Below are 13,356 nucleotides of genomic sequence, written 5' to 3' on the forward strand. Positions count from 1 at the left end.
AACATTTAACCGACTAAGCCATCCAGGTGCCCTGAATGCAACTTCTAAATGCACCTCTCTACCCCCAGAGATCATGATATGGCTCCACTGAGAATTCCTGGGTTTCCCAGTTTTGCTCTGGTCAGCCCCTTCCTCAGGCAGCCCCTTAGATCTCGTCTCATGACTGGGCTTTACCACAGATGACCAGACTTCCAAGATACTGAACTCCTGCTCTTGACATTTCCAAGTATCTCTTTCCCCATCTCCACACACATCTCTACCTCCCTCTCTACTGCTGCACTCCACTTTGTTAGGACTCCAATTGCTGACCAAAACTCTAGGGCTGACAGGCATAAGACTTGTTCACTGCCTTTGCCACTCTCTTGGGTCTAGTCTGCCTTCCTACCCTCTACCACCCACCTTTGAAGCCTTGTCTATCCCGGTGGGCAAGCTTCACACCAGGACCTACCTCCTCTGGCTCCTCTCTGTGCTATCAGTCCACAGACATGACACAATCCAGTAACCTCGAATGTCTAACAGGCTAAAAGAAGAAAGGCCTCTGTTTGATGCCAGCACGTGTCATTTCCCACTCTGGGAAAACCCAACACGATGAGGCTGGGTTTTGTTTGGTTTGAAGCCAGTATTATCCGTCAGATGGTAGAGGATTCCATGGAGAGAACTGCTATTTTGAACATAATTCTAACAAGGTTGAGGTGATCGGTTGATAGGAAATCTTAGCTATTGTGTTGACCAAGAGATGGACACTGTTCACAATCAGAGGCAGAGTAGGATAGAGGAAGGAGCTTCTGGTATGTGCTCAGAAAGACCCAAGTTCAATTTCCGACTACATACTCAGAAAGACCCAAGTTCAAGTTCCAAAGTGTGAGTTATTTAGCCTTTGTGAGACCCAATTTCTTCACTCATATTTGGAGATAATAACCCTAACCATTTTGAAGGGTTATTGTAAAGATAAAATGTGAACTCACTAACAGTGTTGACCATGTAGTAGAGAACACAGTAAAAACTTATCTGATTACCCTCTTTATCAGCATCCAGTATGAGGTTGGTAAATGTTAGTTTATCAGATTTCCAAATGTTAAATGAAAACATGTGTTTGCTCCTGTGGTCAGAGACTCTAAGTGGAAACCTTGAGCACAATTGTATCATTTCTTATAAGATTTTTTTTTTTTTTTGCCATCTGAATAATTAAACATCTTATTCTTTAAAAACTAATGGGTCATGATAGAAAATGGGTTTAAAAGCTAAACAATCACAAAAAAATATATATGAGGACCGTTAAGCATATGAAAGCAAGTTCAGTCTCATAATTAGAGAACTAAAAATTTCAACGACACAGAGATATTTTTCATCTCTAAAATTAGTTTTAAAATAAAAATTATTACAGTCGTTGTTGAGGCTGAGAGTAATAGGTGCATGCATGCATTTGTAGTGGTAATATAAATTAGAAAACTCTTATGCAGGGACATTTTTCAATTTCCAATAAATGTACATATGAGCTTAGCTTAAAAAATATGGGACACTTCACAAATTTGCATGTCATTCTCATGCAGGAACCACGCTAATCTTCTCTCTGTCCTAATTTTAGCACATGTGCTGCTTTTACTAAGACGGATACGTTTATCCTCATTATGTGGCACAGGAAACCAGGACTCAAAGAAGTTAAGTAACTTGACCAAAATTATACAGTTATAAAATATCACAATTCTGGGTTTATCTCTGCAGTTGCATCAACCCAATATGGTAAGAATGTTATCTCATACTTATCAGAAGGTCTAATAGGTCGTTACATACAAATTTGATGAACAAAAAAGAAAAAATAATAATTACTCAGTAAATGGCCTTTACTTGATAGCAGCAGTTGAAACGAACAACGTGAAGAGGGGTGGTATTTAAAGAGGTTTTGGTTTTTTTATAAAACAATTATCTTGGCCTTTGCAGCAGGTCAATGTCATGAAAAAGAAAGTTGGGGTACAGTTCGCTTAGATTAAAACAAGCACAACTGCAAAGTGTCCTCCCTGATTTTTTTTGGCTTTGAGAAGACCAGCCATAATAGATATGTTGGGAACAAACTGGGGAACTTGAATATGGACTGAGTGGAGATAAAAATAAGGAATTATTATTCACTTTTCGTTGTGTGTGATAACAGAAACTGTCCTTTAAAGGAGAATTTTTTTTAATTAAAAAAATAATTTTTTTAAAAAATTCTTTTACTTTGGAGCTATATGCTGAACTATTCAGTGGTAAAATGTCATGATCTCTTTATTTTAAAATGGTTCAGTAAAGCGATTTGTAGATAGAGGGAATGTGGCAAAATATTGACCACTGCAGACTCTAGGTGGAGGATATATAGGCGTTCTTTGTGGTATTCTATTTCTCTGTCTGTTTGAATATCCTCAGAATAAATTACATATGAAAGAAGAGGCCCTTGGGAAGCTCTGATCCAAAGGGAGGGCTCTAGAATTGTTCCATGGGGCTTGGTTCCTGGCCCTGTTCCTTACAAAGACTGGGAGGACTAACACTCACTGAAACCTAGGTTTGGCAAGATGGTCACTGGCTGGAATCTGGCTAAAGGAACCTTAATAAGAAGAAGGTAGGGTTGTGTGTACGGGCTTGAAAAAATGAACAGCCTGAGAAAAGCTGTTAGAACGGCAATTTTCACCAAAAGGGCAAAAAAGCGTTAGTTGGTGGCAAGTCATTGTGAGAATGAAGTCACACAGCTGCCAGGAAAATGAATTTCAGGTCAGTCTGCATTTCTGGAAGCAGATAATCCAGAACGAGGGGGGTTGAGAGTCCCTCAGGCACATCAGGCCAGGTGCATTTGGAGTTTGAGATTCCACTCTGAGTGCCTTGTTTTGAGTGGCCCTATGTGGGTCCAGAGAGGGTGGCTGGGTCGTGTCATATCGGCCAAAGAACCTCAGGATCAGAAGTTTAAAAAAGACTAAGAGGAACATAGGTGGTGCCATCAAATATTTCATGGGTTTTGTGCAAGACGGACTAGCCCTGTGTAGGCAGCTTCATAAAAAAGAACCAGGTACACTTGTTACAATAAAATGAAGACTTTTTGTAAAGATGCCAGGGAAGGACTGCCTTTGCTAAATGGAGAGCATTGTGTGCACCGTTCATCGTTCATCGCTCTCCTTTCACGCTAAGAGAACAATGGTAAATTTGAGACAAAGAGAGAGGAAAAACAAGACAAAGTTCTTCAGAAGTTTGAAATGCTACATAAGCTGAAGCAAGGTTTCTATTTGCCGGTACTAGCATTTTGATAGCAAAATTTCCAAGGGCTGGAGATAAAATTTATCTTTGCGCTGGATGCTTGCCTAACGTTTGCCGTTTGCAAGCACTGTATTGTCCACGTTCACGAAGACAAATAATTACATTGATAGTTTATCCAAAGCTAGATAGCCCTGGTCACTTTTCAAAGTTTTTATTTGTTTGCTTGTTCCATCTTGTTTTGTTTTTGAGTCAGTGAAACATTCATGTGGTTTAAAATTCAAAGAATAGGGGCGCCTGGGTGGCTCAGTCAGTTAAGCGTCTGACTCTTGATTTTAGCTCAGGTCGTGATCTCACGGTTCTTGAATTCTAGCCCTGCGTTGGGCTAGACAGTGTGGAGCCTGCTTGGGATTTTCTCTCTTACTCTCTCTCTCTCTCTGACCCTTCCCTGCTCATGCTTTCTCTCTCTCAAAATAAATAACCTGAGAAATGAAATTTTAAAAATAAAAATAAAATTATTTATTCAAAGAATAAAGGAATACTATGAAATATCTCCTCCCTCTGCCAATTTCTGTGCTCCAGCCATACAGTCCCACTCCTCAGAGCCAACTAATGTTAGCCAAAATCTTGTTGTTGCATGCATGCCTTATTCTTTACCTAATTTTCTCAATGTGAGAGTCTAGGAAGCAAGGGTTTCCTGACTCTTTGGCTATGTGACCCATAAGATGCTTTCTGTTACACAGGACCAAGTAGAAGCCAATCCCAAGGGATTTAGGAACAAATATTCCTTGAAACAGCAAACACCAGCAAATGCCTAACTCCGATATTCTGCAGTTTACTGGCCAGGAAGTGAAATGCCTCGCCAAAGACTTTACAAGGGAAAGATAACATCTGTGGGGGTAAATATGGCTATTTCTTCTCTGACCAACTTTTCCGGCAAAGTTATACAATTGCATCTTTGTTCTTGTCCAGAGAGCTGGGCGGCTGGTGCTATGGAGCACCATATTATATGTCATATACTATTGTTGGTATCACTGGGGATTTATAGTGGAGAGTAACTCATGCTTATTTACATATTGGCCCATCCACATGCTCTTCATTTATGTCTCTCTGTGTTATTTCTCCAATGGAAACAAGTTCCTAATACCTAATACCACTGCCCCCAATTCAGGGAACTCAAGCTCCTATTTTCTCACATTGCTTGGCAACTGGGAATGGACTTTTCTTGTAAATATCTTTCAAATATGCATCTGGGAGGCTCCTGTGGGGATATGCTGTTAGCATGAGATATCATTCTCATCCTCATTAAGTGATACATTTTTCTAGAGAGACAAGAATTACATGTATGAAACAGGGATTGTACTTAGGGCTCTCAGTCTTTAAGAGTGTAAAAGTTTCCTACGATGAAAAAGTTTAAGAACCACTGATATCGATTATTGTTCTCAGTCACCACACTAGAACACTGGCAAACACCAGAACGTTATTCTTCTTGATGAGATTTTGGAAACACCCTTGTACTCCAGATGGGACTTCTTGAGATTTAGGAAGCAGTCTATATGACTAAGCATATAATATTCAAATTACCTCAAAAACTCCAAATAATTGTGCTTCGGACATGTATTTCTCCCTAATTCAGGGGTACAGATACCCCAAATCCTTTTACTGGATATGTTCATTTGCAAAGCAAAAAAGAAGAAAGAAACATTTTTATCCATGGTTTGTCTGTCCTTTGGCAATGATCTGAAGTGGAATCATGATTCATGTGTGCTCTGAGAGGAAGTGCGTATTACTTCCGGAATTACTGAACCCTAACTGAACTGAAACCAAGAATCGTAGCCTACCAGAAACATAGGGCAATCGATCAAGTTTTACTGGTTTTGGGGGGTTTGTGTGTGTGTATAAGAAATGAGGTCAATTTAGGTACCAGGCCATTTGTTAAAGATTCCTGAAGCCTGTTCTTCAAATACAGTCAGCACAGAGGTTGGTTCTCGCATGTTGGCCCAGCGTCCATTTAGCCAGGATTTGGGGATTCTACAAGTCTACTGCACCCTAAAGAAGGGAAGGGACCTTTTATATATGAGCCTGAAGGTGGGTATGGACCACTTGTGCCTATAAATACAATATTTGTAAGCCTAGAGTTTTCTTCTGTCTCCCTCACACTGCTGACACATGGACCAAGACAGAGCTGAAGGTGTACATTCTCAAACCAAAGTAACAAAATGACAAAATACAAGCACATGGTTTAGACACGATGGAGCAAAGATTAGATGAATATCTGATTACACACAGGGCGCTAAATGACATCACATGAGCAGGGCAAGACAAGGCACGGTTCCTGTCCTTGACGGTTGCAACCACTAACCACTTGCCATTTTCCCCATTGCATCACAGTATCCTCTTGTCATCTGCCAGTTAACTGACAGAGATAAGGACAGAAAGGTGACCTCCATTTCCCTTTCATTATGTATTCATAATAGGTTAACCCACTGAGGGACTTCCCAGAGCCATCTCCAGCCCTCTGCTCTGAAGAAGAGCTGAAATAATTTTCACAGGAAATTCACGTCTTAGAAACAGAAGGGTGTTGTCTATTACACCACAATTATGAATCCTAAAAAAATAAAATTAATGACACTTGAAATGTTCCACTTGAATCAGCAAGTCTTTATCATCTTGTAAATTAGACCACTTGTATTTAGGAAAAGTGAGAAGAAGATTGTCAAGAGCTAGAATTCTAGCAACTCCCAAGAAGGCAAAAGTGAGTCACCTTTTTGGCGACAGGTGGGTATTTATGAGAATGCGCTAGCGTCAGAAACAGGCTTGGTTAACTTGTTTTCTCTTGGTGAGTCTGGAAGAGGATGAGCTCCAACCACTCATTGCCTCATTGTCTTGCCTACCGGCTCCTTTCCGGGCAAGGAAGAGAGCTGTGTCTCCTGCAGAGATTTGTAGGTATCTGCCAACAGTCCGTGGAAGACAGCTGTCCTGGGGCCCAGAATGGGCAGTCTGTAGTGAATGCTCTCTGGGGGATGGGGCAAGAAGGAAAAGCAAGGGCTTCTTAGAATCTATTTTTAAAGAAATTCAAAGTATCTAAAAGTCACCAAAGGCTTTTGTTCAACCTTATAAAACAGATTCAAAGTTCACATAAGAATTCCTTTTAGGAGAACCATCTTTAAGCTTCTACAAATCTTGTCAAGGAGGTCAGAAAAGAGTACCTGGAAGCAAAATTCAAGTATTAAAAGTTGTGGCCAATTAAATAAAAAGTGAATATAAAATGTGTCTGCAGTTGTAATGTGAGTCACAGGAAAAAGAGGATTCGATGCTTAGAAGACTTTTCAGGGACACTTATATGGTTCTGTCTTCAAACAAACAGACTCACATGATCTTACAAAAAGTTGCAATAGTACTTGCATGTCAAAACGAACCTTCATTTTATGAAATGATTTAATTTAGGGTTCCTTAAATTCCTCATCATCCTGACCTCTTCTTCAAACGTGATTCTAGTTACAAAAAAGTTGGTTAATCTTCAACTTTTCCAAAAGACACATTGCTTGAAGGAAAGTAAATTAGTGCATGAAATAACATCTTTCTATTGGAAGTCACTGAATGTAAGGGACTTGGGAGTCCTGAATTCTCTGGAAAGCTCCTCGCTCCAGCTGAGTGAGAGCTAAGAGATGTCACAAGACCACAGACCTAGGATCCGGTTCAGTCTCGTCACTGGAATGAGGAAACAGAGGTCCAGGGTCACAGGCACTGATGGACTGAGGACCAGAATCCAGCTCTTTTTAATCCTAGCTCAGTGTCCCCTCACTGTGCCAGGTGGTCGGCCAACTCAGGGGGTTTGCATCTCTACCGATGTTTACCGACAACAAGAGCCTGTGTCATGAAACGCCAGAGTCAATGTAAGTGAACTAGAAGAAATCCCCATCACTTACAGAGATAGGCTCTTTCCGTTTACTTGGTTCTTACTGATAATTACTGATAACATATAAAGGTTAGCTGACTCCAGAAAAATACTAGAAGTCGCGGTTGTCATCGATGAGAAGAGTTAGGCAGTGACCGGCAGGAACGTTCACAGGGATGAGTCAGCCTTCTGGCACTTGGAGCGTTTCCACAGGCGGTGTCACACAGGCGGGCGGCAGCTTCGGCAGCAAGCAGCAAGTGCTTTGGCAGGGACGCGTCTCAGCTTTATAAACCGCTGGGGCCAGAGCCCTGTCAGCAGTTGTTCTGGACTGATCAAAGGTGAAGGCTGCTTGTACTGAGTGTCTGACTCTCAGGCGCGGGGGCAAGGTAGTGGGCAGGCAGAACGCTTCTCCGGTTTTACAGGTGGGAACACGGAGGCCCAGACCGTTTAAACAATTTGGCCAGTCCTGTACAGCAAGCCGAGGCGCTGAAGCCAGGCCTCGTTGCTTCTAGGCTGGTGCTTTTACAAACACCTCGGGGAAGGTTAGAATAACCGAAGTGAAGCTTAGAGATGTCACAGTAGGTCCACCAGGCTTTAGCTCATAGCCAGCTCCGTAAGCACTCTCCCTGAAGTCCTCCTCCAAGACTGCTGCCCTTGGATGGACTCTAGGGGCAAGAGCCATAATACGTCCAAGAACATAATGTGCTCATGTTATGTACACAAAGTCTGGCTCTCACATCGGTAATTGAAATACACTCCCAGCATTAATAAATTGATGAAAGGCATCTTATCGCACTGCCCTATAGAATTACAAAATAAACATTCTTGCTGAGGGAAGGGCATGTAAGTGTGTGTGTGTGTGTGTGTGTGTGTGTGTGTGTGTGTGTGTTTGTGTGTGTATTACTCCTTTGTGAGGCAGGCCTGAAAAAGTCCAGGTTCAGGGTAAACTCAGAACGAGTGTGTGACTGGAACAGAGAACACTGTGACCGGCCGTACATGTCAGTCACCCAGTGTTCTTCTGGCTTGAAGAAAATGAGGTGGTTGCAAACCGGTGAACAGCAGAGTGTGTGCTTTCCTTGGGTGGATGCTCTTAGCTCGAGGCCCTTCAGACCCTGGGGCTAAATGAGAGCCATGACCGAGGCCGGTATTTGTGGCTACCTAAGAAGGGGTTCACTGGGACTTGGCAGCCTTTGGCTGCACTCACATGAATGTCTCCAAACCTCAGCTGTTTACCTTTTACCATCCCAGCAGGATACCCCTTCTATCTTCACATTTCGTCTCTGGATGCCTTCTCAGGCAGTTCTGGCTCTAGTGCCCCTGAAGCCTCCCAAGATGGAGCTCAGACTTTTCCATTTGAATAAGCATAGAAAGTGACCCTGATTTGCCTTACTGTGTGTATCAAATGAAAGAAAAATTGGAGGTGGCTTCAGTTAATACGGGAGCATGTGAGACGATGGATAAAGTCGCTAAAATGATAGCCTATGCTGTACTAAACCCCTGAGTTGCACCACCCTAAGGAATGACCCACACCCACCTTCACCAACCCAGTGTTGGCTTCTCTAGAAGATGAGACACAGGTCAACACTGAAGCTGGAGTTAGATGGTATCCTTTTTTTCTATTAATAGCAAGTGGACATAAGAATAACGCAGGGCTGCTGCCAGGAGAAGGCAGGTGGTTTAGGAAGCCTGTGGGGTGGAAGGTTCAGGCCTTCGGCGAGGCCATTCCAGGGTTGTGGGCATGCAACTCCTTCCCCACATTAACTGGTACTGTTAGGACTGCCTGAGATGGGATGATCTACTTTGTGCCCCATTTCCATGAAGATTCTTCAGCAAGAAGATTATGGGGCTCTTTAGAAAGAATGAGGCGGGGCCGTATGGCATGGAGAGGACCCAGGAAGGAAAATGGCATAGATAAGGCCAGTGAAGCCTGGGGAGGGGACAGGTGGGCTGGTGTGAAGGGAGCATGTCAAGGCCATAAGCAGCATGTGAAACAGGCCATAAGCAGCATGTGAAAAGAGAAAGGGGCAGACAGTGGGAATGTGTTCAGATAATTTAGAACCTATTTTAGGGATTAAACTTTTCATCCTACTACTGTGGGGGTTGTGTGTCCCCCAATACAAGTACTCTAAAAATGCAAACCTGTTGAGATGTCATTACAGGAATGTTTGGATTCAGTCTTGGCTTTTGGTGGAGGAAGACTCATCATTCTGTTCGGAAGAAGCAAGAAAACACATTAGTTATGTGACCAAAGCTCGGTGGAAAGAAATGTACCTTTATACATTTTAAAACACAGATGCTGTCTTGAGTCTGGCACCTGTTAACCTGGCGCTTAGACCGCTTGGCCGCAGTGCGAGATGACTGGACCAGAGGCTGCTGCATCTCAGGTTCTTCTTGCTTTATGGATTTTGATAAAAACTTCATTGAAAAAAATATCTTATTCACTGCCAGAACATGTATGGTCTAAAAACAGAAGGAACCAAGAATCCTCCAGTGTCCAGAAAAACATAACAACTCTTCCAGATCAGTAACCTACCCACCAAGTGCAAAGCAGAATATTTTGGTTAGAACCTTCGTATTTCATTTCATTTCATCTCATTTCATCTCATTTCATTTCATTTCATTTCATTTCATTTCATTTCATTTCATTTCATTTCATGTATTTTTGCTTTAAAAATCCCTTTTTATTCCCATCAATATAATTCTGTTTGACTCATTTCTCTACTTTTGAGTGTTACTAAAGCAAAACAGAAACCATTTGGAAACACTTTGTTGTTAATCCAACTTCGATTAAGTAAAATTTTATACAGATTTTTACAGTTTTTTTAGGTTTTTTTTAAAGTTCTTATTTTAATCACCTGGTGCTCATCACAACAAATGCATTCTTTAATCTTCCTCCCCTATTTCACCCTCCAATTTTAGAGAAAATGTCTTCACCACATCCTATTTCTCCGGGCAGCTAAGGCTGTGGAAGTGACCCTCGACCAAAACGCATATGAGCCCAAACCATTTCTATATTAAATTGCTTAATTTCTAAAGGCTGACAAATCTGTAAACTTTGATGGGATATCTAAGTCTCTACACTCATTTCATGGTTTCTATTTCTACAAAGATTTTCCAAGATTATTTTTACTTTGTTACCAAAAATATGGCCCATCTGGCCAGTTTATTTTACTCAACTGTCATTGGAGGATTCAGTGGGACTAAGAAAAAAAAATCCCTTCTATCACCCATGTTGAGCAAACCAGAAGGTGGTATTTGTCAGACTGAATAATTTAAGGTTTGTTTGCACTATAATTCAACAAATATATATCCCTCCACTAATATTTCCTCTCTGTCTTTCTTTTTCCCTCTCTTCCTTCTTTCTTTCATTCCTTTCCTTCATTCCTTCCACTTTACACACATCCTTTAATTTTTACAATGGTTACAATTTAAGTCACTTTTTTTTTGAGAATGAAAGAGAGAGAGAGAGAAGCAGGGCTCACTCAAAGCAGGACTCAAGCTCATCCCATGTGGGACTTGAACTCATGAACTGTGAGATCATGGCCTGAGCCAAAGTCAGATGCTTAACAACTGAGCCACCCAGGCACCCTAAAGTCACTTTTTAAAAACTATTTTTTCAGTAAGTACAATTCTACCTGAGACTCATAAACTGTGAGGACCAATTTAATAAGCTACAGACAGAACCAGGATCTTACTTTATAGTCACACTAGCTAAATCTCAAACAGAAGTGGTCTGTTTTCCTTCAATACATTGAAAAAAAAAACGACGAACCTAATGATACTTCAGGTTAGTGTTGACATGATTTTAGGGTTGGCTCAACCCTTAGTCTAGCTCAAAAAGAATAAATCAGCTAATTGTTTAAAATCAACTAATGATTCTGGAATTTGGGACTTTATTTAAAATACCAAACTTGCAAGATAAATAAACTGGGGCAACAAATTTCAAAAATTCTTTCATTGGAGCGTGAAACTTTTGCTCAGAAATCTCAGACTTTAGATATTTCAGTTTTCCATTTAAAGTTGATAAATAATATTTAGTCGAATTCCTTTTATTATGGTCTCACAGGAGCCTTTTAAAAGTATAGAGTCAGTGTAGGTCAATGTTATCAGTGCTGGAACCTGTCGAGTTCAAATACACTACCCATTTCCTCCCTGACCCTATCTCTTGGGGCCAGGCACCCAGGACATGGGCTTCATGCCTCTGAGTCCACATCTCAGCTTGGAGTGAATTTCATAAAAAGAATCATAGCATCTACTGCTGTCCAACATAAGGTTACCAAAAACAAACAAACAAAAAAACCAAAAAAACCCACAACTATTTGTTTTCCCATATTATTTCCTTCTATATGGGGAAAAAAAGTTGAAGATTGTCATTAGATCACATATAACTTTTTTGATTGGTCACATTAAATCTGACTATGACTGTAAAGCAAGTCTACCTATATTGGTGCCTTATCCAGGATGAGCTTGCAGTTTGAGTTTTTTAATGAAGTAAAAACGGAGTCTTTCTTCCCTTTCTGACAGCTGAATACAGAAGAAAAAAAAAACACCCTGAAATCCAACTCATAAAAAGTCTGACTGGATTTTATTTTTTATGTACTTGACCTTGTTAAGAAAGCAGCAAATGACCACCACACAAACTGATGACAGCAATTTTTTTTTTTTTTTTTTTTTTTTTTTTTTTTTTTTTAGTAAAAAGTAGCAGAGGATGTCCTGGACTGAGAACAGATTATGTGGGATCTCCCATATCTTCTCAACACAGAAGTCATCTGCATGGAGAATGTGTACTCAGTTCTGCCTGAGTTACCAAAGGAATCTTCTTTCCTCCCCCTTGTACTGTTCTTGGGGAGGTGGAAAGGCAGATTATACTTTCTACCATAATTTCAATAGTTGTTCAAGCAAAAGGATGAAAACAACGATTTTGGTCTAACTATCTTGTTTAAACAGGAAATGAAACCGGTCAAGAAGCCTATTCTCTAAGCATTCCCTGAACATTCTACTTCCTATGTTTCTCAATCCACTGTCCTGTGTCCCCAAACTGATGTAATAAGAATTAAAATGATGTCCAGATTGAAATCTTAGACTTACCTATGACTCATTAAATTCTCAAAGGATAGCTTCAGATTATGAGGGATTATCAAAGTTCTTGGTTGTACCTGAGGAAGAAAATCTCATTTAGAGCAGTGCCCCAACCTGTATTCCAATTTAAATAAATAATGCACCACCTTAGCGAACTCAAGTTGTATCTAGTATTAGAATCATTCACATATTCTTTTGTGACATGAATGAACCAGAGGGGATCACCTACCCACAACTCATAAGGTCTATGCTCTTCCCAGGTTATCAGATTTTAAAGTTAGAAACCTCAAGATTGGTAAACCTTCCCATTCTCTTCGTGGAGCTCACCTCCAATATCCTTCAGGTCTCAGAGCACCTGTCAGCCCCTCACAGACACCACTGACTCCCGGACCACTGTTAGGTAGTCCTCTGCCTTCCATTCTCACTGTTCCCTAGGCCTCCTCTATCAGAATATTCCTAAGGTTTTTATTGTATTTACTTGCTTGATGTCTGGTTTCCCTCATAGACTCTCAGCCTCACCAGGGCAGAGACCATGTCTCTGTTTTTGTACTTCCAGGTTCTAACACAGTGACTGTTTAAGAAGTATTTGTTGATCAAATTTGTGAATGAATGAACCCCCTTTGAAGCACACTGGAAAGTTTTAAGTGTGTCCTTCACATAGGACTAAAATAAATTATACGGTTACAGTATTCCCGATTAAGACATTATTTTCTTGAACTTTTCCAGGTTTGTTACTAGCACTAGACATTGGTTTTCTTTTGGGGCTCAGGCTTTCACTGAGAATCATATTCCCCCCATTATTTCTCAAAAGGTATTGTAGCCATGACAATGAAAAGACAGTAACAAAATGCGAGTGCAGATGTTCAGCTGGGCTACTCATTGAGTGACTTGCGATTTAAATTCATGACAGAGCAAGGGTGCCTGGTGGCTCAGTCAGTTAAGCAGTTAAGTGGTAAAGTGGTTAAGCATCCAACTTCGGCTCAGGTCATGATCTCAAGGTCTGTGAATTCAAGCCCCATGTCGGGCTCTGTGCTGACAGCCCAGAGCCTGGAGCCTGCTTCAGTTTTGTGTCTCCCTCTCTCTCTGCACCTCCCCTGCTTGTGTTCGTTCTCTCTCTCAAAACTAAAAAAATAAATAAACTTATGACACAACAAAACTGCAAATTA

At 40.9% G+C, this 13,356-nt stretch overlaps 1 protein-coding gene and 1 non-coding gene across 8 annotated transcripts in view; both read right to left on the reverse strand.

Annotated features, from left to right (window-relative positions):
* CC3H1orf105 (chromosome C3 C1orf105 homolog) overlaps window positions 1-13,356 on the reverse strand; it is a 55,493-nt gene that overhangs the window by 12,201 nt on the left and 29,936 nt on the right. For 4 of the 7 annotated variants that reach the window (XM_045452920.1, XM_045452924.1, XM_045452922.1 and 1 more), the window contains 3 exons: window positions 12,200-12,267; window positions 9,251-9,318; window positions 5,860-6,229 (listed from right to left, as the gene is read on the reverse strand). In XM_045452920.1, the coding sequence (XP_045308876.1) occupies window positions 6,084-6,229; window positions 9,251-9,318; window positions 12,200-12,267 (282 nt within the window). In that variant the 3' untranslated portion in view covers window positions 5,860-6,083. Of the gene's footprint in view, window positions 1-5,859; window positions 7,777-9,250; window positions 9,319-12,199; window positions 12,268-13,356 lie in introns of those variants that run through there. The other 3 variants (XR_006705908.1, XM_045452925.1, XM_045452921.1) reach the window with 3 other exon arrangements.
* Window positions 1,506-1,609, reverse strand: LOC123587071. The gene has a single exon (XR_006707133.1). It is a non-coding gene; the product is annotated as a U6 spliceosomal RNA (small nuclear RNA).

The sequence above is a fragment of the Leopardus geoffroyi genome, chromosome C3 (genome assembly GCF_018350155.1).
Source record: "Leopardus geoffroyi isolate Oge1 chromosome C3, O.geoffroyi_Oge1_pat1.0, whole genome shotgun sequence".
NCBI classification, from domain to species: domain Eukaryota; kingdom Metazoa; phylum Chordata; class Mammalia; order Carnivora; family Felidae; genus Leopardus; species Leopardus geoffroyi.